This window comes from Netta rufina, assembly GCF_964035555.1.
Source record: "Netta rufina genome assembly, chromosome: 9".
NCBI classification, from domain to species: domain Eukaryota; kingdom Metazoa; phylum Chordata; class Aves; order Anseriformes; family Anatidae; genus Netta; species Netta rufina.
In genome coordinates, this window is record NC_140132.1 from 15,624,880 (window position 1) to 15,651,067 (window position 26,188).

The 26,188-nt window shown below is 50.2% G+C and overlaps 1 protein-coding gene across 1 annotated transcript in view; it reads left to right on the plus strand.

The window, feature by feature from the left end:
- Positions 1-19,351, plus strand: part of P3H2 (prolyl 3-hydroxylase 2) — a gene marked incomplete at its 3' end in the record, with an annotated part of 63,377 nt that extends 44,026 nt beyond the window's left edge. Inside the window, exons 2-15 of the mRNA XM_084291774.1 lie at positions 5,325-5,471; positions 6,175-6,364; positions 9,134-9,265; positions 10,055-10,197; positions 11,505-11,594; positions 12,062-12,102; positions 12,212-12,306; positions 15,537-15,664; positions 16,123-16,218; positions 16,301-16,451; positions 16,970-17,087; positions 17,443-17,518; positions 18,276-18,416; positions 19,259-19,351. Coding sequence (XP_084147900.1) covers positions 5,370-5,471; positions 6,175-6,364; positions 9,134-9,265; positions 10,055-10,197; positions 11,505-11,594; positions 12,062-12,102; positions 12,212-12,306; positions 15,537-15,664; positions 16,123-16,218; positions 16,301-16,451; positions 16,970-17,087; positions 17,443-17,518; positions 18,276-18,416; positions 19,259-19,351 — 1,596 coding nt within the window. The 5' untranslated portion in view covers positions 5,325-5,369. The remainder of the gene's footprint in view (positions 1-5,324; positions 5,472-6,174; positions 6,365-9,133; positions 9,266-10,054; positions 10,198-11,504; positions 11,595-12,061; positions 12,103-12,211; positions 12,307-15,536; positions 15,665-16,122; positions 16,219-16,300; positions 16,452-16,969; positions 17,088-17,442; positions 17,519-18,275; positions 18,417-19,258) is intronic.
- Positions 19,352-26,188: the final 6,837 nt, after the last annotated feature.

The following is a 26,188-nucleotide window of genomic DNA, read 5'->3' on the forward strand; positions in this document are numbered from 1 at the left end:
AAAAGTTCCATGAACAATGTTGAAATGGTTTGTTTAGTTTTAAATTTCCAAGCATCTGCCGCTTTCTGCAGACTAACTCAATGTCTAGTCAGCTCTTTTGTCCGTGTACCTACCAATCCGCATGTTTGTGTGCCTGTTGGAATAACAAAAAACCCAAACCCTTCCTAGGTTTCTCACGAGAAGTTTTCCCTGCGCCAGTTCTCCAGATTGGTTGTGTTTTGGATTTGGGACCATCTTTCTGCCAACATCGGATCCCATCTGCAGACGGAGAATTTCCTAATTAACTCTTCTTCTTCCGTTTGTAATAGTGATACAGTTAAGACAAGGTCACTTGCTATTTATAGCCATCTCACACTACTTGCTTCTACTCGCCCAGGCAGTAATCTGTGCATAGACACAGCAAGATTAATCCTTCATGACACCAAACTTTCCATTCCCTTTGCTATCTGTGCTTACCCACGATTGAGCCCCCCTCCTCTGCAGAGCCTGGTGTGCTAAGCCTTTGATAAAACACAGCAGCAGTGGGACTGTGGAAAAAGTTTTAAAAAACAGCATCAGTTCAACAACCCAGGAGTTGGCTGGGAGGTTTGAGGCTTCGGTTTCTAGGTCAGGAGAAAAGTTTGAAATTTGTTCTAACCAGCTCTTTACCAGGTTCATGCATTCAGCAGTTCACTGAGGTGTATGCAAGTAGGTGCATGTAAGAAACTGCAGGGTTTTGAGAGATTTACCCCTTTTTCGCGGTATAAGTCTTCTTCACTCCCCCTAGAAAAGTTTAAATTCCAATTGTGTCTTAAGTGTTGAAGATACCTTAATGTAGAAACAAGTTGGGTTATGGTAATTGCCAATAACTGATGATATGTTCAGTGAAATGGGACTTCATTGCCAAAAGTTGTATGAGGTCTTGGTTATATTGTGTACCATCACCCTTGTCTCAGGCAGGCAGAATCAATAATGGCTACTTTCTAAAATTCTTTTTTTGCAGCCTGAGCCACCCTCGGGCAGGCAGTGGTTAGGGCAGCTGTCTGTGCTTCTCTGTGCAGGACACAGCAGACAAAGCAGTGATAAAATCAAACAGCAAGGCATGGGTGCTCAGGAGACAGGCAGCATTCGTTTCCTAAGCATGGCAGTTCAGTGATGGTGGCGTTGGGGTACACAGCAGATTGCTTGGCACAGGCTGTGCTGCCTGATACCTAGCTTGACACATACCACAATGACAATGAGTCAGGAAAAAAAATATTTTCCAGCATCAAAACCCAGAAACATGTAAAAATTACATTTTCTCCTTCTTTGCTCTAGCTGTTGTCATGGTAAAGTCAACAAGGACAGGGTGCTCCAGGGTCTGCCTTGTGCTGCCATGCTGATTTTGTGTCTGCCTTAGCTGAAGTACACAGGGGTTGGTGCAAAGGTGCAGCAACGTTCCAGAAATCTCATCCCAATAATGTGAAGGAGAAGAACTTAGAGTACATACTAAGGTTGTGGTTTGACAGTTGTTATTTTTTCCTGCTTATTTTGCTTCATTGTTTATTGTTATGCTGTGTTATTTATATTACTTTTTATTACATTTATTTATATTGCATTTATATGAATTTTTGAGAGCCCTACAAAGATCAAAATCCACTTGTGTTACGTGCTTGTATTTTCTTATAGCCCCTGAGTTGCTTGCCATCTAAATAAACATCATAATTCCCCTGTAGGAGAAATACTATTTTTTTATTGCTACTCCTTGAAAACAATGGAAAATCAGGCACAAAGAAAACAAAGCATTTTTTTCCAATGGCTGCACAATGAAATTGCGACAGGGCCAGGAACTGAGTCCAGGTGTCCTGAGTCCCAGCCCAGACCTTTAAACACCAAAATATCCTTCTGTGCCTAGTGAATTCAGTGTTTTGGCAAAAGTTTCCCTGAAGTGTTTCATAATTAATGTCAGTGCAAGTCTCTGAATGTGTCTTACCAGTTAGGAATTCACTTTTATATACACACATCCCCTTAAAAACTCCCCCAAACTTAGCAGCTGTTGGCTTCTTTGTGTTGCTGGAGCATTTCTAAGGCGAGAATGGGACATGATAAATTGAGAAGTGTTGATTTGAAATGTTCTGCTTTGAGTCCACTTAGCAAAATTGAAAGGTCATCTGTCCTCTAAAGAGCCAGCAGGACTAGACACAGTATGAGCCTTGTTTTGAGGGAAAGGGATTTTCTGTTGTGTCTAGAAGTCAGACTTCGCCTATCTCATGGGAGTGGATTTCATCCAGGAAAAGCTAATCCCCTCCTAGGATCTGTGACAGTTTTCAACAGCTTTCTGAAAAGGAGCTAGAAGCAAAAAAAAAAAAAGGACATTGCAGTCCACGACAATCACAGCTTGGTTCTCCAGGGACCATGTCCCTTGCTGGGATGTATCTGCTCCCTTTTAAGGCTGCATGTGCGGGATGCTTCCAGAAGAGGAGAGAAATCAGCGCTGTGGTGTGGAAGAGTGCAATTTCTCCAAGCAGCTCAAATAATGGCTCAAATGCTAGCACCCTCTAGGTCAGGTCAGCAGCTTTCGTGCCGTCTCAGCTCAAAAATTCTTGCAGTTATTTTGCTCACCTGCTGGGAAACCAAGGGCTTGCTCTGGAGAGTGGGATCCTTGGTAAGACTCCTAGGCAGGAGCTAAATGCAAGTGTTTTAGAGTTTACAATTAAAAGAAAACTGAAACTCAGAACCTGGACCTAAAATACATCATTGAAAGAGTTTCTTGACTTAGGGAAGTCTGAGAATCAAGAGTCACAGCTTGAGAGAAATCTGGAGTCAAGTCCCTGAATTTGGTTCTCAGCTTTGCTCCGATTTCTACTCCGATGCTGGGATGCTTGCCTAACATACCTGTGAGACAGAAAAAACAGAATTGCTGAGGGGAAATGCCAAGTGAAAGACCAGAACAAATACTCTCCTGACAGTAAAAGCTGGTTTCCCTGCACCCATTGTCAGTACAGCACTAATCCTGCAGATCTTCTGAAGTTTGCACAAGGCAAATTGTTTGCATTTCCATGGGCAGTGCAGTGTGGTGGTGCTTTGGTGTTCAAAGGGCAGCTCTGGGAAGCGGAATGAGATGTCTGACTGCGGCTTTTATCCCCTTTTCAGAGGTATTCACGTGTGCCTCCTCCGCTGGCCATGCCCTGGCCTTGCTGGGAACCAGACGAGCAACTTTGGCTGTGCTTGAGCAGCAGCACAGCTCGTCAGGTGGCTGGGCTGTTCCTCCAGTAGGTTTTCATGTGCCTGGTCATCTGCTTTCAAACTGCTGGCCAGATCCAGCACCTGCTCCCCCTGCCTGGGAGGTTTCTGTCAGTGGTCACTGGGACAGGATCCCCTGTGAGAGTGATGGGCCTATAAAGGGCCATAAACTGCTCTTTGAGACAGATGCTACCACTAAATATTTGTCTCAACATCTCAATTCCCTGGGAAGCAATGAGAGGGTGTGACAGCGCTGCTCATTTGATATAAAAGTGCTGGTTTCACAGCCCCCTGGTCTGTTTGGGTGCCTGCTCGCAAGTCTTCCCACTTTATTTTTTAAAGCAAAAATGCTTCCCTTTCAAATTTCACCTTCTGTTGGGAAAAAGCCAAAGGAAACCTATTAGAGTAATTTTTTAATATTTGCCACTTGGAAATTCTGTTTGGGAGTGGAGACTCAAATGGCACCGGCTGCTCCCTTTGCAGCCAAAACATGTCCCCCTGCGCCAGTCAGGAACGCGGCCTCGCAGCCATAATCTGTGTCTTCGTGCTGTGTTTTCCCAGGTCTTGCCAAGCTTGACATGCAGTAGGAAAGGAGGCATCCTTATGGCAGTTAAACAAACGGGGTATTTTATTAACCCTGGCAGACCCTTTCCAAGTAGGAACAGGTTAGCCAAGTGATTTGCTGTGGGCTCGCTGCTTCCAGAGGGACTGCGCGGCTGAATCAGACCTGTGGCTCTTAACCCTGCTCCGGCTCTTCTTGCTCAGAGCAGAAAAAAAGAAGGACTTTTTGCCATGCTGGTGCTGCAGTCGAGTGCCCTGAGCAAATCCCCTGTGCAGCCGGGTGCCCGGAGCAATGCAGGCAGAGCATAGCATGGTCAGGGCTTAATCCTGGCTGTGGGAAGAGGAACTCGTGCAGCTGTGCCCAAACCTTTTCCCCGTCTCTGTAAAAGCATTTCTCACAGCTTGGCTGAAAGGCAGCAATTTATCAAGCCACGGGAGATAGAGTTGATGCTCATTAAGAGCATCTGAGTCTTAACTCAGTGTTTACAACTGAACCTTAACATAGAGCACAGCCAACAGCCGGAATTAAATCACGGCTCCTGGAAGATTTTACCGTAGTGCTTCACTCTGGCCAGGCAGTTTGGGGAACCCCTCCTCTGGACCACGTCCTGGGCTGCAGCAGAGGGATGCTGAGCTTGCAGCAGCTGGGCTGGGTGCTGTGGCTGGCTGGAGGGGACAGCAGGATGGTGCAGAGCAAGCAGGACAACGTGGTTTGCCATCACCTGGGCTGTATCATGCTGTGGCTCTGCCCTGGGCTGGCAGGAGACCATCCTGCTGTCATTTTGGGTGTCAGGCGGGTATGCATGAAGGTCTCAAGCAGGGTGAGCCTGCCAGGGGCCTGGCTCTGCACCTTGCTGTTAGGGGTATTGGTTTGCTTTCAGGTGCAAGTGCATTGGCCATGGAAGTGGCCCTGCTGGGTCAGGCAGATGTTGCACCCAAACATCTGTCCTGCTCCCTGCACTCCGGGCAGCTCCACGGGTGTGTTTAGCCCTGATGTTTGTTTTTGCTTAGGAGGCTTTCTCTGGGGTGAGACTGATGTCTGGTCTCAATTATGAATCTACAAACCCAAAGTAACTTGATATATCAAAGGTAAACTTTTAATCTCTCCGCCACTATCAGCAGAGTCTGGTCTTTTGCAGCTGCACACAGCTGAGCTCAATAAATGCTGCCAAGTCCCCTGTTACTAGCAGGGGCTCTGAGCTTGGACACAGCTTTGCTTCTAAGGCTTACAGAGCAAGCGGCTTCGGCAGCTGCTTTTCCCTCCCGTCTCCCTCACACCTCACATCTCTGCACCTGGGACTGTGCAGGGGGTTGGAGCAGCTGAGTACAGAGGATGTGCAGCTGGAAAAGAGGCTGGACCCCATCATGGGTTTGCCCCATCAGAGGCCATAAGTGACCTGCCTGGCTGTATGGAGCTCCAGCAATTCCAGCTCCCCTTACACTGGGCTTTTCTCTGTTTTCAGCCATTTTCCATAAACTCTACATTCAGGTTTTCCTTGGTCATCCCATCACTGCCCAGCCCGGTGGTGTCAACCAACTCAGTCTTTCTTATCTTGTTGCAGCTGAACCAGCTGGAGGAGGCGGCAAATGCAGCTCACACTTTCTTCATGGCAAACCCTGAGCACATGGAGATACAGCAGGACATTGAGAACTACAAGACCACGTCAGGGAAGGTCAGCCTGATTGACCGGGAGGCCAAGCCGCACATGGTGAGTCTGAGCTGAAGAAGTGTCTGGGTTAAGTGTCAAACAGCCTGGAGAGAAGAGAGTTAGGAGGCCAAGAGAGCATCCTCTATGAATGGGGAAACACTTGCCAAGGTCCATGTCACAGTGCAGCAAAACAAACTCCCTTTCAGAGTTCTTCTTTAAGCCCAGGCAGCTCCTGCTTTTTCCAGGCTCCCTGCTGTGTCCCCACCACGATCCCTCCATTCAGGGGCTCCTGGGTCATCCGTGGCTGTGGTCACACACCAGCAGGCAGCTGCGATGGATGCTTTGGTGTGCTCCAACGGGCAGATCTTGGCTCACGTGTGTTTATTCCAAGCTGGATTCTCCCACCTGGGCAGGGAGCATCCAAACGAGTGACTGTGCTGGTGACAGTGCAGGGTGACAGAGAAACAGACAAATTTATCCAACTCCACAAGGTGAAAGGCCAGCAGGAATACCAGGGACTCACTTTCTGATTTCACAAGATGCAATGAAGCTGACATTCATGGCATTATTTGGTGTAATTAATGGAGCTGCTTATTAGGGGCCATCCTAAGACAGATCTGCCTGGGCCAGGTGCAGTCTTTTCCCTTGGCATTCAGCATTGTTGTTGGGTAGGAGGGTTAAAACAGAGAAAAGAAGTGTTTTTGTCACCTAAATGGATGATCTGTAGCCTGCTTAAAGACTTCTCTGCCTGCCGGCTTTGCAGGAGGACTACACTGCTGGTGTAAGGCACTACGACAGGGAGGAGTATGGGCTGGCCATTGACTTCTTGGAGCGCGCCTTGGTGGGGTACTACTCCGAGGATGAAGACTGCCAGATCATGTGCGAGGGACCACAGAGATTTGAGGAGCACGAATACCTGGACTACAAGGCCAGCCTCTATGAAGCTGTGGCAGGTGAGGTCTTTTTGCATCTTTTGGGTTCTCACCCCTGGCCTGGAAATAATTTTAATTATTGAGTTTGGGTGGGTTTGGTGCTGTTGAGTAACGCTGCAGGAGGTGCTTGTGAAGCCAGAAAATGCAAATACCAGGAACCAAGACATCTCATTTAGATCCTAAATAGAAACTGAACTATAAGAATGGCATTTCCAGATGTGTGTGAAGTATCTGCAGCTTTCAGTAAAGTTGGAAGGTGCTTTAACACAAACTGCCTCAGTTTCCCTCTTGTACTGCTATGTAAATCTAGATGTTACTGGCCCTGTTTATATTTTCTCTGATTTTCAGTGTGTATGAAGAGAGCAGCAGAGTCCTCTTGGCCTTGCTCCAGCTGACCAGGAAAGTTGCCAAAAAGGCTCAGGACGTAGATTTCCTCCCCATCCAAAGGGATGGATTTGTCATTAGTGGAGGCCCACCTAGTTATGGTCCTGCCTGAAGTCTTTGGAGAGAACTGAACATTGCTACGCAGTCTTCGGGTTTGCATGTGTGGCTCTGAGCCAGAGGGGATTAAATGGCTTGTTCTCAGTAGAAATAAGTTTACATGTAATTAGTTGTAAGGAAAAGGAAAACAATAAATTAAGGTTTGTTTGCTGACAGAAATCTTATTTATCTACTCTTGGTCTTGGAGTTGCATCATCCTCCAGAGTTTTGTTTCTTCCATGGAAAATACTTCACTCGGATTCAGATTGTTTTTTGATTTTGCATAATTCTGCTTACCTAGAGACAAGAAATTTAACTGAACCTACCAAGATGAAACCACCTGCCAATGAACATACAGTCTTCCTGGAGGTGTTCAAGGCCGGGGCTTTGGGCAGCCTGATCTAGTGGGAGATGTCCCTGGCCATGGCAGGGGGGTTGGATTAGATGATCTTTAAAGCTCCCTTCCAACTAAAACCTATGGGTTTATTATTCTGTGATACAGGATGGGAAGCAGCCTCTGCTGGGCTTAGTTACTCAGGGAAAAATGTGAGTGCTGTAAGGACTAAGTTGGTGCCAATGTCATTGTCATCTGGTCATGCCTGCTTTCAAAACCATGACCAGGAAACCAAGGGCTGTATCAAGCCCTCCAGGAGGAGAGTTTTTGTTGGGAAAGAAAAGCCACCTTCCTTCTTAGTGAAAGCTGGTGCTCTTCAAACAGGTTTTGGTTTCTGTTAGGTCATTTCTGTGCTGTGCAAGTTGAGTGCAGCCCCAGCGAGCAGAGCAGGTGCTTCAGCGTGGCCACCCAGTGACCATGGTGTGGACCAGTACATCTGGAGATGAGAAGCCGAAGGTCACAGCAAGCACTGTGGCTTGGCTTGGCCAGATCTGCCTGGGAATAACCACTCCAGGCTCCAGGGCTGCTCAGACACCCAAAGAAACAGGGAAGGGAGGGAGCAAAGGAGGGGAAAGAGTTCCCCATAGGAAACTGTGTGGTCATTACAGGACAGCACAACCCAGAGTTTTCCCCTGGGTCCAAGGCTCTCAGCAGGGACTGAGGACTCACACACACCACAAAATGAGAGTTTAGTTCTGCAGAGCCCCATTCTCTTTTCAGTCCCAAGCTAATTTGCCGTGCCGCTACATGGGGTGGAAATGCTCTTACCTCCTCACCCCAGGGACAGATACATTTCAGTGCACTGATTCCAATAGACACAGCCTGTTTCTAAGGCATCCTGAGAGTACCAAGTGAAAGCAGGGCTTGTCAGTGATGGATTGCTCCATGGCTAGGATGCTTAAAGAGGTTTAAACTACAGCAAAATTATTTATGTCCTTTTCCTTCTTCCTTTCCATAATAAAATACCCTGGATGTAGATGGTATATCAGACAACTACTCAAGCTACCTGCTTGGAAAAAATGGGGACTGTTTCAAGTTTCCACTTGATTTCAGCACAAATTCCTCAGGCTGTTTTTTTGGCAGCTCCAAGAAGTGCTTTGGTAGCTGAGCACATGTTTTTTTTCAAGCCTGTGTTTGTTTCTTAAAGTTTTTAATGGTGTACAGAGACAGAGCGAGCAAAGTAGATTTGTAAGTACATTGCAGCAAAGGCTCCAAACAGGAATCAGATGTCAGCTTTGGCTTCGGCATTGCACAGCTGATACAAGGCCTGCATTGTGTACTCCCACTGATTAGAAAACGTGCTGATGGCAGATGTTTACCGCGTGCTTTCATTACCCAGGAGATATCTCATTGTCAAGAAGCAATGAACATGGGGATTTTGCTGCCAGTATTTGTACCTTAGACCTTTCAGACCAGCAGCAGTGCTGCCTTGCTTGGCCGTGCTCATAAAGCTGCTCTACCCCTAGCTCCTCTTGTCTTCACCTCCCCTTGCCCTTGGGAGCTTTCTTACTGGAAAAAGGCAAGGATAAAAGATGAGCTGAAGGGTATGGTATGGAGGTGGTCACGCTGTCCTCACACCTACAACTTGTTTTGTGGTTGTCCTTGCCTCGCAGGGCTCTTGGGGCTGAGCACCTGCCTGCCACCAGCAGGTCCCTGGCTGGTCCAGTGTTCCTGGGATGCGACAGAGATGCTCAGGCTCCCTCTGCAGTTGACAGGAGAATGGCATTTCAAAGGAGGCCAAAAATATGCCTGCAGCTCTCCATCAGCTTTAGGAACGAGCCTGAGCTGTTTCTCTAGGTGCTCCATCACCTGCTGGACCATAAATTGCATGTCCTTCAACTGGGGAAAAATAATCTCTGTCCTGGGTTCAGCACCATCACCACCCTTCTCAATTCTTCTCCTTCTTTTCCTGGCAGATCACTACATGCAAGTCCTGGCCTGCAAACACGACTGTGTCCGGGAACTCGCCACACGTTCAGGTCGCATCTCGCCCATCGAAAATTTCCTCCCCCTCCATTATGACTACTTACAGTTTGCCTATTACAGAGGTAAGGCCCATTCTTCTATTCCTTACAGTTCTTGCTGAGTTTTTTTTTTTTTTTCAGTTATGAATTGTTTCATGGGGAAATCAGAATATCTGACATAAGAAACTGCCTGTTCAATAGTCCTTTTCCTTTCAGGTTGGCTGAAATGCATGGTTAAGTATTTTTGTAAAAGTATTCTAAATCACCAGTCAGGTTTTAAAAGCTCAAAAGGAAGCTTAAACATTATTATTCTTTAAAGGAATCATGCTTTGTGGGGATCCTTTCATTTGGCTCTTGATATTAAAGTTTTGGGGATCTATATATTTCTAGTTTTCTGAAACCAATGAATACATTTTATAAGTTGATATGTAACATATACAAGTTAGCCCAAGCTTATTCCCAGATGCCAATTTTTCCAGTTACCAAATATTTTAAGATTAACAGTAAAATTACAGGCAAAATATCAGAAGTTGGCAGCATTATGAAAAGTTGCCTGTTGTGTGGTCCTGGGTGGTATTTTATCATGTTGAAAGAAAGAAAATCCAGGCAGAATTCTGGTATCTCAGGCACGTGGTAACAGCTCCTTCCTGATGAGGGTCAGAATTGCTATTCAGACCAAACACTTCTTCATTCATCAGTGCAGTGGGAAAAAGGTAGGAGGAGGCAGTATTGCTTCGTGCACAGTGGGCAGGCTTTTTAAAAATTGTGTATTCTGCCAAATTAGAGGTTTAATGTGGTGGCGAAAACCCCCAGAGCCCTGAGAGGTACCGCACATGAGAAAGACCTCCTAAAAACTGTTGTGTTGCCTCCCAGTTGGTGACTACGTGAAAGCCCTGGAGTGCGCCAGGTCCTACCTCCTCTTCCACCCAGATGATGAAGACGTCTTGGAGAACGCAAGCTACTACGAGGGCCTCCTGGAAGGTACTATGGATCCAGGCACCATCAAACCCAGAAAGGTGAGAGTGAGCATCACATACGGGCCAGTGGTACAGGGTTTTAGGAACAGCGACAGCTGGAAACAGCAGCTTGGCAGCTTCCCCACAGCGAATGCAAACGTGGAGGTGCTGGGCTAGCTGGCAGCACTGCTTGTAAAGGTTCAAGTCCAGAGCCCGAGGGAGAAGCTTCTTTAAGTGGGGATTTCAGCTTAGCAAAACCCAAGCGAGGGCAGGGAGGGTGATGGCCATGTGCCTCAGTGACATAACCCTTCTCCTCTTGGTGCTCTGGAGGACGTGTGGAGGAGGAATGCAATGAAGAGCAGAGGGCAACTTCTGTTAAGAGCGGGCTGGGAAATATTTTCCCAGGGGAAGCTGGGGATGTCAGCATTACTCTCAAGTCGCTGGCAGCTGGCTTGGGGTTGTGTTTAGCCTGTTCGGCAGGGAGCAGCTTTGCTATCGCAGGGTGAGGCTGGGGTCAAGCAACCAAACAGTGTTTGTTCAGTCACCCGACGGGCCAGGCTTCCTCTCCTCCGTTCAGGGCATCTTTGTTTGCAGTCCTGGGGCTGCCTTTCTCACGATGAAGCTCCGCGTCCCATCATAGCCCTGCTGAGGCTCATTCCCCTGGCAGAGGTGGGAAGGAGCTGGATTTTCCATTCCCTATGGAATTCGGTGAAATTATAAAAAATAAAAGTGAAATGGTAAAGAAGAAAACAAGAACAATTGTAATCTCCCCTGAAACAGCACATCCAGGAAAAAAAAAAGAAGTTGAGAAAATAATTTCAGTGTTTCCAGTGTTGTGAAATTTTCTGTGGGGAAAAAAAAAAAAAAAAAAAAGCACTGATTTTTGCTTTGTAAAGTAATTTTCTAGGAGAAAGCCCAGTGTTTTGTTTACATATTTTTTTATTTCAAAGAAACACCCTTTGGTGGATGATTTCCAGCTAGCTGTGCTTTATGGTCCCCATCCAGTACCCCAGGCTGTGATGCTGCAGTCCACCCCCTGCTCCTTTAGGACAGGACAGGGCTCCCAGCCCTGCACTGCAGACAGGGAAACTGAGATACATCCCAGCCAAGGACCTTGCTCCAACAGCCTGCACTCACCTCCACATCCAGGGCTCCACATGTCACCAGATATTTAGAGGTTCTCCAGGGTTTCCACTGCATGGATGTATTTTGAGGGATTCATGCTTCCTGGGGTTGCTCTGAGGCATGACCTAAGCACCCCCCACCTCGTAGAAGTCTGTGGTGTTGCACGAAAAGCAAATCCCTGCTGAAGCAGAGGTGTCTGGTGAAAGCTCCACGTGCAACATCCCCTTCTTTCTGCCTTTCAGGAAGCAAAAGCACTGCTGCGGCGCCATAAGCTGGAGTCTCACCTCCTGCAGGTGGCTTCGGCCGGGCTGGGATTTGCCTACACGGAGCCGGTAATACCTGGGTCTGCTGCTGGGAGGGCGTCTGGGAGTTTACAGCTGTAGGGTCTCCTTGCCACTCTCCCTGCTGTAAAGCCAGTCCCATGTAGGGGACTCAGGAGCTGGGACTTGGGCTGGTTTGTCCCGTGTGGGAAAATGGTGTTGGCAAGGCGAGGGGGCTGGTGAAGGAGGAGCAGGCGCAGCCAGGTCCATCTCCTGCCTCGTGTCCTGCTGGGTCTCAGCCTTCAGTCCTGAGACCTCCTCCATGGGGTGGGATGGGGAAGGCTGAGTTCCCACTGTACTCATGCTACGATGCCAGTTCAGGTTTGGGTTGAATTTTCCATCTGGTCACCCCAAGCAATTGTCCCAGGTGGTGTGGGATGTGGCCCACCAGAGGGCCTGAGCAAAGGAGTGAAGCAGAGCTGACTGGCTTCAGTCTGACCATCAAACTAAAAAAACTCAACCTCTCCCTTTTCCCACAGAACTACTGGAAGAGGTATGGTGCCCGCCAGGACGAGCACAGGTAAGTACCAGTTTGCCCATTTTTTTCATGTGTTGGTTTCCAAGAGACGCATAACAGCGTAACTCCCAGAACTGGAGAAAAGTCATGATGTTCCTCTTTTGCTCCTCAGTGTCCCATCAAGTATTAGCAATGAACCAGAGGAAGGGCCCAGGCTGTCCCTAGCAAAGAAACCCACACCAAAACCAGACCGAGAGCTGAAGGAGGGTAAGTCTAATGAAGGTTTTTTTTTTTTCAACAAAATCAGAAGTTTTTTTCTATTGCTAGAGCCTACAGACTGCAAAGGCTGGCAGATGAGCAATGATGGCCAGTCCTACCAGGGGAGCTGAAACTTTTTATAAGAGACAAGCTTTGATGGTAGCTCTGTGGGTCCCAGCAGCACTGCTCTGCTCTTGGACCTGCTTTGCTACCTGCTGAGCTGTTCAGCGCAGAGCCCTAACATACAGAGCTGGGAAGCTGGGACCTCCCCATGGGGATGTGGCACCCACATACAGTAATTTTTCCTCCAGATGCTTTTAAGAGATGTTCCCTGTTGTCCAGGCTGCTGTAGGATGGATGCTGTAGGCTTAGATTTGGGGAACTCTGGCTTTGCTAATGTACTGGATCACACCATCTTCACAAACGTTTTTTGTTTGCAGCCTGGTTTGTGGTATCATGTTTTGGCTAACACCAAATAACTTGGTTTTAAGGTCTGTTGGTAGAATTTTCAACTGATTTCAGCACATTCTCAACAGCCACGGAAAATACCATAACATTTACTAACAGGCAAGATTTCCCCTGTAACAGTTTAGAAGAATTAGATTGCGGCCAAATAGTGATGCATGCTCCTCAGTGCAAAATAACAAGATCTCAAGCCAAGAGGTGTTCTATGTTTCTAGTGGGCCAGCTTCACAGTAGCAGGCAATTAAACCTCCTTGTAATGCAAGGGATGGTCATAGTTTTGTGGGAATTTCACAGCTTTTGTGGTCCAAGTTGTCCCCAGCTGCTCAGTACCTTGTTCAGAGTCTTGTTATCCCTTCTTTAGCCATACACATAAAGAAGGAAAATACCAGAGGAAGATCTTGAAGAGCTTCTTAAGCCAAGAGCTGTCTGATTTATATTAGTTGGTTTGTTTGCCTTTGTAACCAAATAATTTCGGAGTATGTCTTTCTCAGTGCTGTACTTTTATGCTTGCTGGTTTAGCTGCAGAATGTTTTCAAGTTTACAAAGAAAACTGAAACCCTTCAAAAAAAAGGATTTTTGTCTGTCCAGCTGCTTTGTTTCTTTTTGTTTCCCTCTCTTTTCATTTGGAAAAAGAGAGAAAAGGTCAAAAGATAAAAAGAATGGTGCATTTTAATTTTGTGCTCCTCTTCTATACTTAGCTCTTTCGCCCCTTCCCCTCACTCCCAAAAGTCCAAAGAATTCCCCAGTTTCTTTGGGGTGTTTTTCATGTGTGTCTCATCTTTTGTTGTCAGCCTTGGATCCTGGGACTCTCTTCCACAATAATCTTGGCCCCATTGCAATTTTAACTTTGGGAACTGTGCAAACCCAGCAGGCCATGATGTATGTACCAGAGAGCCCAGAGTGTGGGCATTGGTTTGAAATAATCCCTACCCATCCCTGCTGGGTCCAAAGGACAGTGAGAACATGTTGGCCGAGAATTGTTCAATGGGTTAACATGTCGTATGCTCTGAATCAGGGCAGAGCAAAAAGGAACGTGGTTGTGGGAGAGTAAAGGAGCTCTGTCTAGTCCTGGTGCTGGTCCCATGTCTCACCTGGTTCAGAGCAGTCAGGGTTAGGAAATATTACCATGAAATATTGCTATTATCGTGTTGTTTTTAAAACTGAAGACTTAAGTGACAGGACATTGACCAAGACAAACTCGATATAGAACTGTGAAAACGAGAGACTAAATAAACCATGATATGAGAGCCCGGACACCTGGTTCCCATTTCAAAAGCTTTATTTGTCTTCTGTACCTGAGTCTGCCCAGCAACTGAGAAAGAAAAATGATGCTGCAGCTCACAGAGTAGTGCCATGGGGCAGACAGACAAAGAGTTTGAGAAGGTTTGAGCCAGCCATGGTTCCTTAGCACAAATCATTGTGTGAAAAAAAAAAAAAAAGACACCTTGCAAAAAAAAGCAGCACCCCTCTCTTTGTGTGTAGACAGAACCGAGTGAGGTTTACTGGCTGCTATGATTTACCAAAGTGCCCATGTCCTGATACAAGACAGCAGAGCTTGGGTCAGCTGATGGACAAGAGGCAGAAGTGGTGCAGAGAGCAGGTGTCTTCCCTACGCTGCTCTGTGGCACAGTTAGCAGGAGCTTGTAAACCTGCTGGACATTTTCAAACCTCCTTCTGATAGCTTGGTCCTGGTGGCCAATGTCTATATCCTATATCTATATCTTTACATGCAACATCCCAGCTGGAGAACTCAGCCCTGGGCTGGGCTGTGCCAGAAGTTTGGATTGCAGCACTCTGTTTCTGATCCAGCTGCATTTACAATAAATGTTATTATCGTGCAGCAAAGTGGACGTGAGGGACATCCCATCTCTTCCGTTTCCAAGGAACTCTTTAGAAATGAAGCCGTGGGCTGGTGGTGGAGCTCTGCTCTCAGGCCTGTGAGAAGCTTCATTGTGCCACATGATGAGAGGAGCTCAGTGCCTTCGCTTCCTCTGTTTTACAGTCCTCTGTGACTACAGATAATTTTTCCCATGACTTCACCTTCCTCCTGGAGAAACACCTGGTTTAGGATTTAATTGATATTGCCAATTCTTTCATCGGCTGTCTTAGGGGAAATGAGAGGAAGAGGCTTCAGAAGGTGGTGAATTAGTGGCCTCACCGCATTTTTCTGATCAGGAAAATCCAAGGCTTGTTGCAAAGAGCTAACCCCCCTCTGCTTTTTGCCCATTTACCCTGCACATGATGAAGCTCAGCTGGGAGACCAGCAGCATGCAAGAGCAGCCACCAGTGGGACTGAGCACAAGCAAAGCTTGCTGCAAACTCCCCCACATCTCAGCTTTTCTACAAAGGTAAAAGACAAAAATCCTCCCTGATGACACTTGCAGAGAGTGACTTCACATGCCAAGCCAATGAGAGCCACACAAAGCCAATGCAATGGAAACTCAGAGCCTCTGGTTACCCTGGCTGCTGGGCAGGAGAGCCAGGTTAGCCGGTGTCTGTCTGTCATTGTGTCCTGTCCCTGCGTTTGCAAGGCGCAGCTAATGAGAAAGTGGAAAACTCTGATGCTCCAGCAGCAAATTGATTTCACCTCTGAGTGTTTCCATTGCTTCTGTTTCTTCTGTTGTTGATGTGAAGCCAAACTCTGCTTTCTGCTGTGAAGTCGTTTCCCTGGAAGTGCACCCGGGTGACTGCAGCTGGCCCTTGGCCATGGTACAAGATGTCCACGAGGCCAGGTCATGTTCAGCAGGGTTGTTTTGTCTCTCTCTTTCCATCAGGGGGTCCGCTTCTCTACAGTGACGTGAAGTTTGTCTACAACTCACAGCAGCTGAACGGCACCCAGCGAGTGCTGCTGGACAACGTCATCTCAGAGGAGCAGTGCCGAGAGCTTCACAGGGTGGCCAGTGTGAGTAGCAATGCCCCTGGGAGGGATGTGACTGCCCCACAGGCTGAGTCTTTGATGCCCTCCCCAGCAGTTTTGTTTGTCAGAGCTGAATTTTATCTGCTCATGGGGAGGCTCTGGGTTTGTTCCTTGCTCCTAGGCAATGCAAATGATGTTGTGATGCCTGTGGTGAGTGGTCAGACATTTAGTGCACCTGTAGCTCCAGCAAAGAAGCTGTTCCTCCACCTTACATGGTGCAGCAAGCATGCTGCAAGACAGAGGGTACAGAGAGAGAGCTCTTTGCCCTATGTTGTACACAGCACCAGAGGATGCGGATGTACATCCACAATGTTGGTGGAGCTTTTTAATCCATCAGTGACTGGGTCTGGAGAAGAACATCTGGGGAAGAACATCCCATTGCAGCTCTTCCTCCCCTGCGGAACCAGCTCACCCCTCACTCATGTTCCTGTCTTTCCTGGCAGGGGATAATGTTGGCTGGAGATGGTTACCGGGGCAAAACCTCCCCCCACACCCCGAACGAGAGATTTGAAGGAGCCACTGTCCTCAAAGCCCTCAAGGTAGAGCTCCCTCCCTCTCAAATCCATGCCCTCCTCCGCAGCCAGCACGGCGCTGACCCCCTCACCCCTTGTCCCTGCCCAGTACGGCTACGAGGGCCGCGTCCCGCTGAAGAGTGCCCGGCTCTTCTACGACATCAGCGAGAAGGCCCGCAGGATCGTTGAGTCCTACTTCATGCTGAACTCGACGCTCTACTTCTCCTACACGCACCTGGTGTGCCGCACCGCTCTCTCTGGTGAGTTTCGGGGGTGGCAGCAGGGTGGGTGGGAAAGCTTGAGACCCCTGTGGGGGGTGACGGCATTTTGAGAGGGGACACAAGTCGGGAAGTTAGTCTGTTTTGTCCAGTGCTTGAGCTGGTGGCCAAAGGCTGGGCAAAGTCACCCTCCCCTCAGCTGCAAAGGGTGGGCACTGCTGTCCCAGATAGCTCACTTCTGGGGTGTCTTCTGCTGTTTGTGTCTCCAACTCTCCCTCTTTTCTCCTCTCTTCTCTTTCCCCCTCTCACTGTTCCTTCTCCTTTCCATTCCCCCAGCTCTCCAGCTCTCCCCCCAGCAGTAACGAACAAGCCAAGCTGTGCAGATCTCACCCCTCAGATCTGGCTTTTTCCTCCCCAGCATTTCCTTTCCTCTTCTCACCTGTGAACATCTACAGTGGGGCTGGGCAAGCTCCCCATCCCATGTCAGAGCCCACAGAGCATGGCACTGCCATCTCATCCACCCCATCTCCTTCCCCCTTCTTCCTCATGGTCCTGCCTAGGCCAGCAGGAGAGGAGGAACGATCTGAGCCACCCCATCCACGCTGACAACTGCCTGCTGGACCCTGAGGCCAATGAGTGCTGGAAGGAGCCTCCTGCTTACACCTTTCGGGATTACAGGTAGGAAGGACAGGGTTGCCCCAGTGGCTGGGCACGCTGCTCCAAGGCTGTAAACCCCAAAGCTGGAACATCCCAGCAGGTCGTTTCGGGTGGTAACAGGCATCACAGCTAAGCTTCGAGCCAGGGTTTAACTGTAAAGGCTCTGCAGTATTTTAGGGCCCAGCTGTGGCCTACAGTACTGTACCTCTGTGAGGTATATGGGTGCAAAACAGAAGGGTGAAAGCTGGTGTGACCCAAATGTCACCATTTTGGGAATTGCCCCCTGATGGGAGAGCAAGCAGAGAGGCTTGTCTCCCCTCTCAGAAATAGCCCCAGAGAAGCCACCACCACAGGGCTCTCCTGCTTTTTCCCCCAGTGCCCTCCTCTACATGAATGCGGATTTTGAAGGCGGTGAGTTCATCTTCACCGAGATGGATGCCAAAACCGTGACGGTGAGTGGGTGTGCTTTCCTGGCCGAGCTGCTGTGAGCTGAAGGTGGGAGGTAATTTCAGAGGCAGCGCCGGTGCCCTTCCATCTGCAATCTGCAGATGAGGGGCTCACACCACCTCCATCGGGCAGAGGGATGGCTGAGACAACCAGCAGGGAGAAGCTGCTGGAGCAGGCTGAGAATAGTCCCTGCCTGGAGGACCGCTGAGCTCCCACCCCATCTCGTGGCCAAACATGAGGTGATGCCTCAGAGCATGCACAGTGCCTCTGTCCTTGGCTAGTCCCGTCCTGCATGAAGCAGTGGCCCTGGTGCTGTGGGACACACTGCAAAAACCTGGCCTGGCCCAGGCCTTGCTCCAGAGCAGGTCACAGCTGTGGACACCAAGTCCCCAAGAGTCCCATTTGTGCCCCCTCTGTGCTTGGGCATCGGGTCTAGGCACTGTGCTGGGGCTCTGGAGCCTGGAAGGTGCTGGAGAGCACATAGAGTCTACCCAAGACCGGTGCCCAAGGGTTGGTTTTGTCAGCTTGTCTGTCCCTGAGCTCCTGCAGGATCCCTGCTGTGGACCCAGAGGAGAGAACGGAGCAGTGTTGACATATCGTGAGCTGTACCCAGAGCTCCTCATGTCCTCCTGAGCAGCTCCCAGGGTCCTGGGGCGATGCAGAGACACCCAGCTGGTCCCAGACCCACAGGGAGCCCAGACACGGCCAGTGCATGCAGCCATGCTGCCCTTTGTCATCCTGTCCTTGCCTATTTTCCTGCAGGCGTCCATCAAGCCAAAGTGCGGGCGAATGATCAGCTTCTCATCGGGCGGCGAGAACCCCCACGGGGTGAAGGCAGTTACCAAAGGGCAGCGGTGTGCTGTGGCTCTCTGGTTTACCCTGGACCCACTTTACAGAGAGCTGGTGAGTCCCTCCAGCACCATGTGAAGGGAGCCGGGGGGAACCCAGCATCCCCAAGGAACCCAGAGCGTCCCTAGTCTCCAGTCCCACCACATCTATTTTCCTCCCATCAAACTCCCCACAGCAGCATTCCCATCAGTGGCACCCCAGGATGTGAGGAGGGAGGAGCTGCTAGGAGATCCCAGAGCAGTTTTCTCTGCTGGCCCTGAGCTCCTGGGCACCCGTGGCCCTGCTGTGGCTCGCGGGATGCTGAGCAGGATGCAGAAGGATTGTGCACGGGGCTGGGGCTGGCCATTTCTGACACCTAGTGGCCAACAGCCCGATGAACGGGAGCACCTTCTACGATAAAAGACCAAACCAAACCCTTGTGCCTTTGCCTTGTGAGCACCCCGTGTTGGGCTAGCTGGTGGGCCATGACATTTTGGGAGAAGCTTATTTTAGACATGCACCTTGCTGTCTGTGCATTTTGGTGCCAGCTGCAGCTCCTCTGTGCTTGATGCATGTGTGGTAGGAGATCAGCCCTGCCCGGGGAGCTGGAAATCTTGGTAGACACACAGGGGATGGCTGCCCGCGGCTGTTAATGAAGTGTGAGAAGGGACCCGCAGTGCATCAGCTCTGCCCCATCCCTTTGGGAATTAGGTATCAAGGTGCAGATTGATGGGGTTCATTCTGTCCAGCAAATCCCCAGGACAAGTCCTAGGCTGTGTCCTGCCCTCCTGACTGCACTGCTGGTCCTGGGATGAACTGTTTGCTGTGGCTACTGCCAACAGGCTGAGCTGCTGAATGAGCTGAGGGTGGGCACTGAAGCTCTGCTATTGTGGTTTTCTTTCCTTGCCCTCTTGCAGGAGCGAATCCAGGCAGATGAAGTGATCGCAATGTTGGACCAGGAGCATCTAGGACCCAGTGAAATGAACATCAACCCAAAGGATGAGCTATGAACTAGGCCAAAGACTTTTTCTATTAAATATTTATTTAATATTGTTAATCTTATTAGAACCTTTCTATTTTTGTACAGAGATGCTGTATAAATTAACAGGTTAATATGATTGTGGAGTTTTCAGGAGTGCCTCTTCTGTGTTTAGCACAGCTCTTGCTGGGACCCCTCATCCCTGTGCCAGCATCTCCTGCTGGGACTGACTCTGCTGCTGAGGTTCTCTGTCCTTTCCTAGCACTGCTCAGGACCCATTCAGGCCCACTGCATCCCATTTTTTAATTCCTCAGCCAGAAGATGCTGCTTCTCTTTAGCCTCTGCTAGAGAAATGTTGCAGGTGTGTTGATGGACCCCTCTCCCTGTCCCTGCCAAGAGCTGAAGACTCATCAGTGCTGCCCTGGGAGAAACTGGAGCACTGGTTGTGGCTGTTCTTCCCATCCTGGAAACTGCTCCACATCCATCCTGTGAGCTGCCAGCCCCTGCTGCTGCTGCTGGTAAAACCCGAGGTTACAAGTCGTGGTTTCCAGGTGCATGTTCAAAAGCAGCTGCAAGTCTCAGGGATGTTACAGTGCTGTGATATTGGATGATCACGATGCTGCTTTGTATGCTGGGTGCCCTGTCTGCATCCTCCCATCCTGACAGTGCAGAAGCTGCAGATGTTTATGGCATGGCAGCATCTAATTGCTCAGAGTATTTCTGACACAGTCTGAGGGTGTTGCTGTGAAAGCACATGCTGCTTAGCACAAGAAATTTACCCTGCCAGCACCTGCTGCTGAGCTAGTAAACCATGGCTCACCCACCTTTAAATTAACTCCTGTGCATGGGACCAGAGCAGCCCAACAAGCACTAAAGTCTCGGAACTGCCTGCACCCCAGACCCAGGGACAGCTTTCATTTTGACCCAACAGCTGCTAGAAAGCAGTTCCCAAAAAGCAGGCTGAAGCAATCCTTGCTTTTGAATTTCCAGCAAGGCTTCTGAGCTCTGCAGAAAGCACCTCAGGGGGCTTGGCTGGGGCTCACCTCCCCAGGCAGCTTTGCTTACCTCCCTGCTGCATTTGCTTGGCATTTTCTCAGTCCTTTTCTGCACCCCTCTGCGTTTCAAGGACTTAAATCAGGTGTTGGCCCCTGTCCCCACCATGCTGTTGCCTCCCAGGCTTGGCTCCTGCTTGCTGCGCCCTCGGCCCCAGTTTGTGCTGCTCCCCTCGCAGACTGGGGTTGGTTTGCTGCTGCGGTGGTTAGCCAGAGCTGTGTCTAAATCCAGGGGAAATAAACTAAACTAAACTAAACACAACATCGGGGCCTGTCTCTGTCTTTCTTTATCCAAGCAGGAGAAGGGGAGATTGGGGGATGCACAGGGTGTCTTGTGATGGTGCCTCTCCCTTTGGGGTTCCTGGCCCCAGACACACGCATCCCACGTGCTGGGGGAGCACCAGAGGATGCAGCTCTTGCGGACTTGACTGCAAATGCAAGTGACACCAGCCCTAAATTCCAAGGAAGAGGGAAGACCTCGAGCAGCCTGGACTGTGCCACTTGTCCCTCTGTGCCACCAAGAGCTGCCTGTGGTTGGTGCTGGGCAGCAGGAAGCAGGAAAGCAGAGACTCAAAGGCACTTTTCCTGTTTGCTGCTTAGCCTGCGCTCTGCTCCAGCCAAGTCTTGCTCAGAAGAGGATTTTTATTTCTGTGGCAACAGCAGAGGTGGGAGACAGGTTTATTCCTACACCATAGCCTGGTGGGAGCAAGGCTGGGCCATGCACCAAAAATGCAATGTAGGCTTTTGTGTCTTTTGTGTCAGGGTGGCCTGGCCACTGAGAAATGGCCCACACCGAGGCACTGCACTGAAGCTGATGTGCAGTTCACAGCAAGCCTGGCAGCTCCAGGGCCAGCTCTGAGCTCCTCCAGCCTTGGCTGAGCCTCCAAAAGGATCCCTGGCCCTTTGTTAGATGTGCCCCAGATCTATCACCCGCAGTAGGTGTGGTTGGAAAACGGAGATGCACGAACAATGTCTGTGTTTCTTGTTAACGGCAGCGTACCCCTCCTAGTCCTAGCAATATACGCAGGCTGGATTAGCAGCGTTGATTTATGACAGTCAAAAAAAAGGGGAGAAAAAAGCTTGTAAAGGAAACAACATAATAGATTTCAGCAGTGTTTGAAAACAACGTAAGAGGGTGCAAGCGCTTGGGTGTGGTGCTCGCTCTGGAAGTGCTGCACGGTGAGGTGATCCTCGGTGCAGGGGCTCCTTGTTAGCGAGGATTTGGGGTTTGCTTTGACAGCCACGTGTCCCCAAGCCCAGGGTGATCACCCCTTACCCAGGGTGCTCTGTGCAGGCAGCTGGGCATCGGCAGCATGAGGAAGCTGCGGGCAAAAGGGATGCCGTCGGGTATTTACAAATTCCTGAATTCACAGTCAAGGCTGAAACGCCTCGAGCTGGTGGTGTACCAGTGGCTGCAGAGGCTAATAAAACCTGGGCGTGCCCATGGGCATTAGCCAAGCAGGCTTTGTGGTGCTAATTTTAAGCTGCTGAACCTCCCAGGGTTGCTGCGGAGGCTCAGGGCCATGCGGACATGTCAGACTGCAGCAGCTCTGCTGGGTGTTGACTAAACCCCATTAGTTCCAACCCGGGGCGTGATAGGCTTATAAACCACCATGTAGTCGGACCTTTTGTATGTGCCCTTTATTTCCAGGAGCCAGGCTGATGGCCCAAAGGCATACAGCAGCTTTGCTGCCTACTGGAGACCCAGGAACAAGTCCTGCTAGCTGAAGACCCCCCAGCTCCATCCCACCTTGCAGCAGCATCTCTCTTGCTGTATTCTCTCCTCTGCTCTGTCAGTGGGCAATTCGGGTGGCACCATCTCCCCACCGATATTAAAGGCTGCCCAGTCTCCATCCAAGGGTCCTTCCAGCCCGAGGTGCTGGTGGTGGGAGGTGGCAGAGCCTGGACACGTTTGCCAGGTGGAATTAACAGCTGCTGAGTGCCTGCAAGCAGCAGAGGATTGGCCAGGAGATGTGAAGGAGATGGAGTTTGCACCGAGCCCTGCTCATCCCTCCTGGTTAAACCAGGGTAGAGCCAGCCCAAGCTCTCACAGGCAGCCCAAGGTCTTCCCATGAAAATACATCATTAAAAAAAAAAAAAAAAAAAAAAAAAAGGTTGTTTCCTCTTGTCCACACCCCTGTCCAACCTGGGGGGCAAAAAAAAACAAAACAGCTGGCTCTAATAGTGCTGGCAATGAGGAAAAAATGGGCTAGTCACGCTTTGGGGAAGAACTTTATTAAAAAAAAGGAAAGAAGCATTCACTTCTTTTGTTTCTGCAACTGGTCCTACGCCCACACCCCATCACCTACCCGCAAGAGCCACTTTTTCCTGGAGGAAATGTTGCAGCTTGTCTGTGCATCAGGGTATGACCCTCAACATGGTGCTCTTGCCCAAGTGCAGACGGGTGCTTGTATGTCTGTATCTGCATGTATACAGATAACACTGAGGATGGCAGGGCCCCCACAGCCTCCTGGAGCACGGCTCCTCCATCCCCAGAGCACACAGCACACCAGCAAACTGCTGTCTTGGCAGGTCTGGTGGATGCCACGTCCAGCCCAGCATTACTTTTATCTTGTTTTAAACATATGGTGAAAGCTGGCACAGGATTTGTTTCCTTGTCCTTTAGCAAAGATTTATTATATGAAAAAAAATATATATAATAATTTAAAAATGTCCTAACCCCTGGCCACCATCCAACCCTTCTGAAAATATGCCCAGCACAAGACAGGAACTTGGGAAAGCAAAATAGGCAACTGGGAGAGCTGCCTGGCCCCTCTCGCCTTGGTTTCAGGGGCAAGGCAGAGAGCAGGGGCTCTCCAAGGAGCTGGGGGATGCAGGGGTCCCAGGGGTGACCAAATCTGGGCTGGCGAGCAGGCAGGTTTGGCAAGGGAGCAGGACATTAATGATCACTTCCAGGGCTGGTTTGGGTAATGAGCATGGCAGTTCCAGGAGGTATTTCCTGAGGTTGAGCAGGGCAGGGCAGGGGGAATTAACATGAGCTCAGTTTAGCTTCTACCCCTCCTTTATTTGTAATGAGATTAACGGCGGAGATGGCAGCGGCAGCACCGGGCTGCAGCCGCGATGGGGTGAGCCGATAAGCAGCCTCTGCGCTGCCTCGCGTGCGAGCCCAACGGCTCTGCTCCCAGGGAAAAACACCAGCAAAAAAACACACCACACTTTTCATGGCTTCAAAATGGCTGTAAGGTGTCTTCGCTCCCAGGTTTGGGGGGAAACACGTAGCACTGTGCTGGCCCAACTGCATGGTGGCCTCCCAGTGCTGCACAGTGCCACCACTGCCTCCTCGCAGTGCTCCTGCTGGAAGCATCAGCTGAAGGCCGGGCCCTGCTGGATATGGGGCCACCAAGGTGGTTTGGCAGCTCCAGCCCTCCCGAATCCTAGAAATGAAAGCAATTGCTCTGATGGCCATGAGACTGAAGGTGGAAAGAGCTGGAGATGCACCTCCAGTGCTTCAAGCGGGCTGTAGCAAAGGCTGGGAAGAATTTTTTTTTATGATCCCACTCATGGCTTTTAAAAGAGGACAACGTGCCCCCTTTGCGTTGTGCCCCAGCCCCGATGCAGGAGCTGAGCATGGAGCTGGCCACATTGGGATGTCCCCAAAAACCACCAGCAGTGACAGGCGCTCCTGCATGGCCCTGCACCCCCAAACCCCATCAGCCCAGGCACTACGGGGATGGGATCCTGGTCCCGGGGGGGACACAGGGGCTGCCACCACTGCCACACAGGGGAAAACAACCCACCGGCATCTTAAAAGCAGGTCGGTGCCCCCAGGCTCCCAGGGGTTGTTTGTTCACCTCGTTTTGTTTCGACACCTCATGTGCGAGGCTGGGTGCTGGCATTTCACTGCTCCAACGGTGCCAGCGCTCAGATTGTTTCATTTGATTTGCCGGCCAAATTGGGTGGATGGGTGGAGACTGAATTTTCCCTTTATTTTTGTTTTCAGAAAACCCTTCTGGCCCTGGGTGAGGCAGGAGGAGCTGAGTGGTTTCATGTCTATCTGCTCCGTGACAGTTACCTGCCTACAGCTCCTCTGAGCACAGGGGCCGGGCAGGGAAAGCTCAGCCACTCCACACAATGCTTTTTCCCTTTTTTTTTTCCCTTTTTTCTCCCCCTCTCAAGAGCTTTGAAAGCAGCTCTAGTGTGCGCCCATCAGTTCTTGCTCTGCCAGATGGGTTTCCACAGCTGCAGGGAAGGACTTTGTCACCAAATGTCACTTTAGCCCTGAGGAGCTCTGAGCGAACAGCTTTACAACAGCCATCCCCACACCCAAGTGTGGTCCCCATGGACAATTAGGGATGGGAAAAAGCATACAGGGATCTTTGCCTAGCTGTGCCCTGTGCTTCCCCAAGTATTGAACCCATATATTGCAGCAGCTCCACCAGCAAGTTCCTCCTCTTTTTGCTTGAGTTTCTGCACCGGGAGCTGCAGCGTTAGCCCTGCAACCTGTGATTCCACTCTTCCAGTGCCTCGACGTGGCCTGGAGCTGTAGCAGCACCTCTTGGGAGGAACGAGCACAAAGCCACAAATCACATTGCTCTGGGAGCCCAACGAAGCCGTAATGGTTCCCCTTGAGGTGCGAGGCTCTGCATCCTTTCTCCCTTTCCACGCTAATTACGCCGAAACAAAGGCAGAACATGCAGTGCCAGGAGCATTCCCCAGGCAGTGAGTCCTCCACCCAGCAGGATTAGGTGGGAGCCCCGGTGGCATGCGCACAGCATGCCGGCTCCTCTTGCTCAACCGCCGGCGCCACAAGACAAATGATAACAAACATCTCCTGCTCTCCTGATGGGCCCAGCAGCAAGAGAAAATTTTCCAGGTCAGAAGCTGCTGCTGGGCAGCCCATGCCCCGGGTGGTGTGGTGGAGCTACCAGCCCTCAGCAGCTCTTTGGACCGGCTGTGAGCACCACCTAACAGCAACGCCAGCACACGGTGCTGCTGCCTTGGGCTCTCCTCTGCTGCCTTCAGAGTGCAAAGTGCAGCTCGCTGCTGGCACATCCACCTGCCCAGGAGCTGGCACTGCTGCTGGTGCTTTCTTCAGGATATCTTAGAGTTTTAAGGAAAAAAAACCAAGAGGATTCTTTGCTTCCCCTTCCCTCGGCAGCTGTGCATCAGGCACCATGATGCTGGGGCATGGTAGCTGTGATAATCAGGCAGTTGCGGGCTAATAGGATCAATGGCCAGAGGGGTCAGGTGTAGGGTCTTTCTGCACTAGCCATAGAAGGGGAAAAAAAGCAGGGTGCTGCCTGGGAGAATAGGTCAGCTCTGGAGCATCACCCAGACCTTTGTCCTGTCCCAGCTGGCAACCCCAGCCAGCATTGCTCCTCTCTCGCTCACAGCCAGCCAAAGCAGCATGAATGGAAGGAAAACCTGGCCCAGGATGTCTGCCTGTATGAGTATAGACCATTTTCTGAAGCTCAGTTTTGGAGGTGTGAAGCAGAGCCCACGGTGCTGCAGTGTATGCTCAGTGCCTTCCCAGTCCCAGCCTCTGATTGGGCTTCATCCCCGGTGAAATGGCAGCAGTCTGTGCTGCTTCTCAGCCAGGGGAGCACCACTACAAAACCATCAACCAAAAAAAAAGTTAAAAAAAATAAAATTTCCATCAGCTCTGTCTGCTCCTGAGGGGCCGCAAAGTGCCTTCATTTCCACTGCCCCACCTGCCCACCTCCATCTGCCTGCTGGCATCCCCGGCAGGGCTTTCGTTCATGTCCAATTTCCTTACCTCCCAGGCAAGTCTGAAATAACCCCAGACAGCCACTGCCCATGGCCAGACCGTCCCTGACTTGTCTTAATTACTCCTT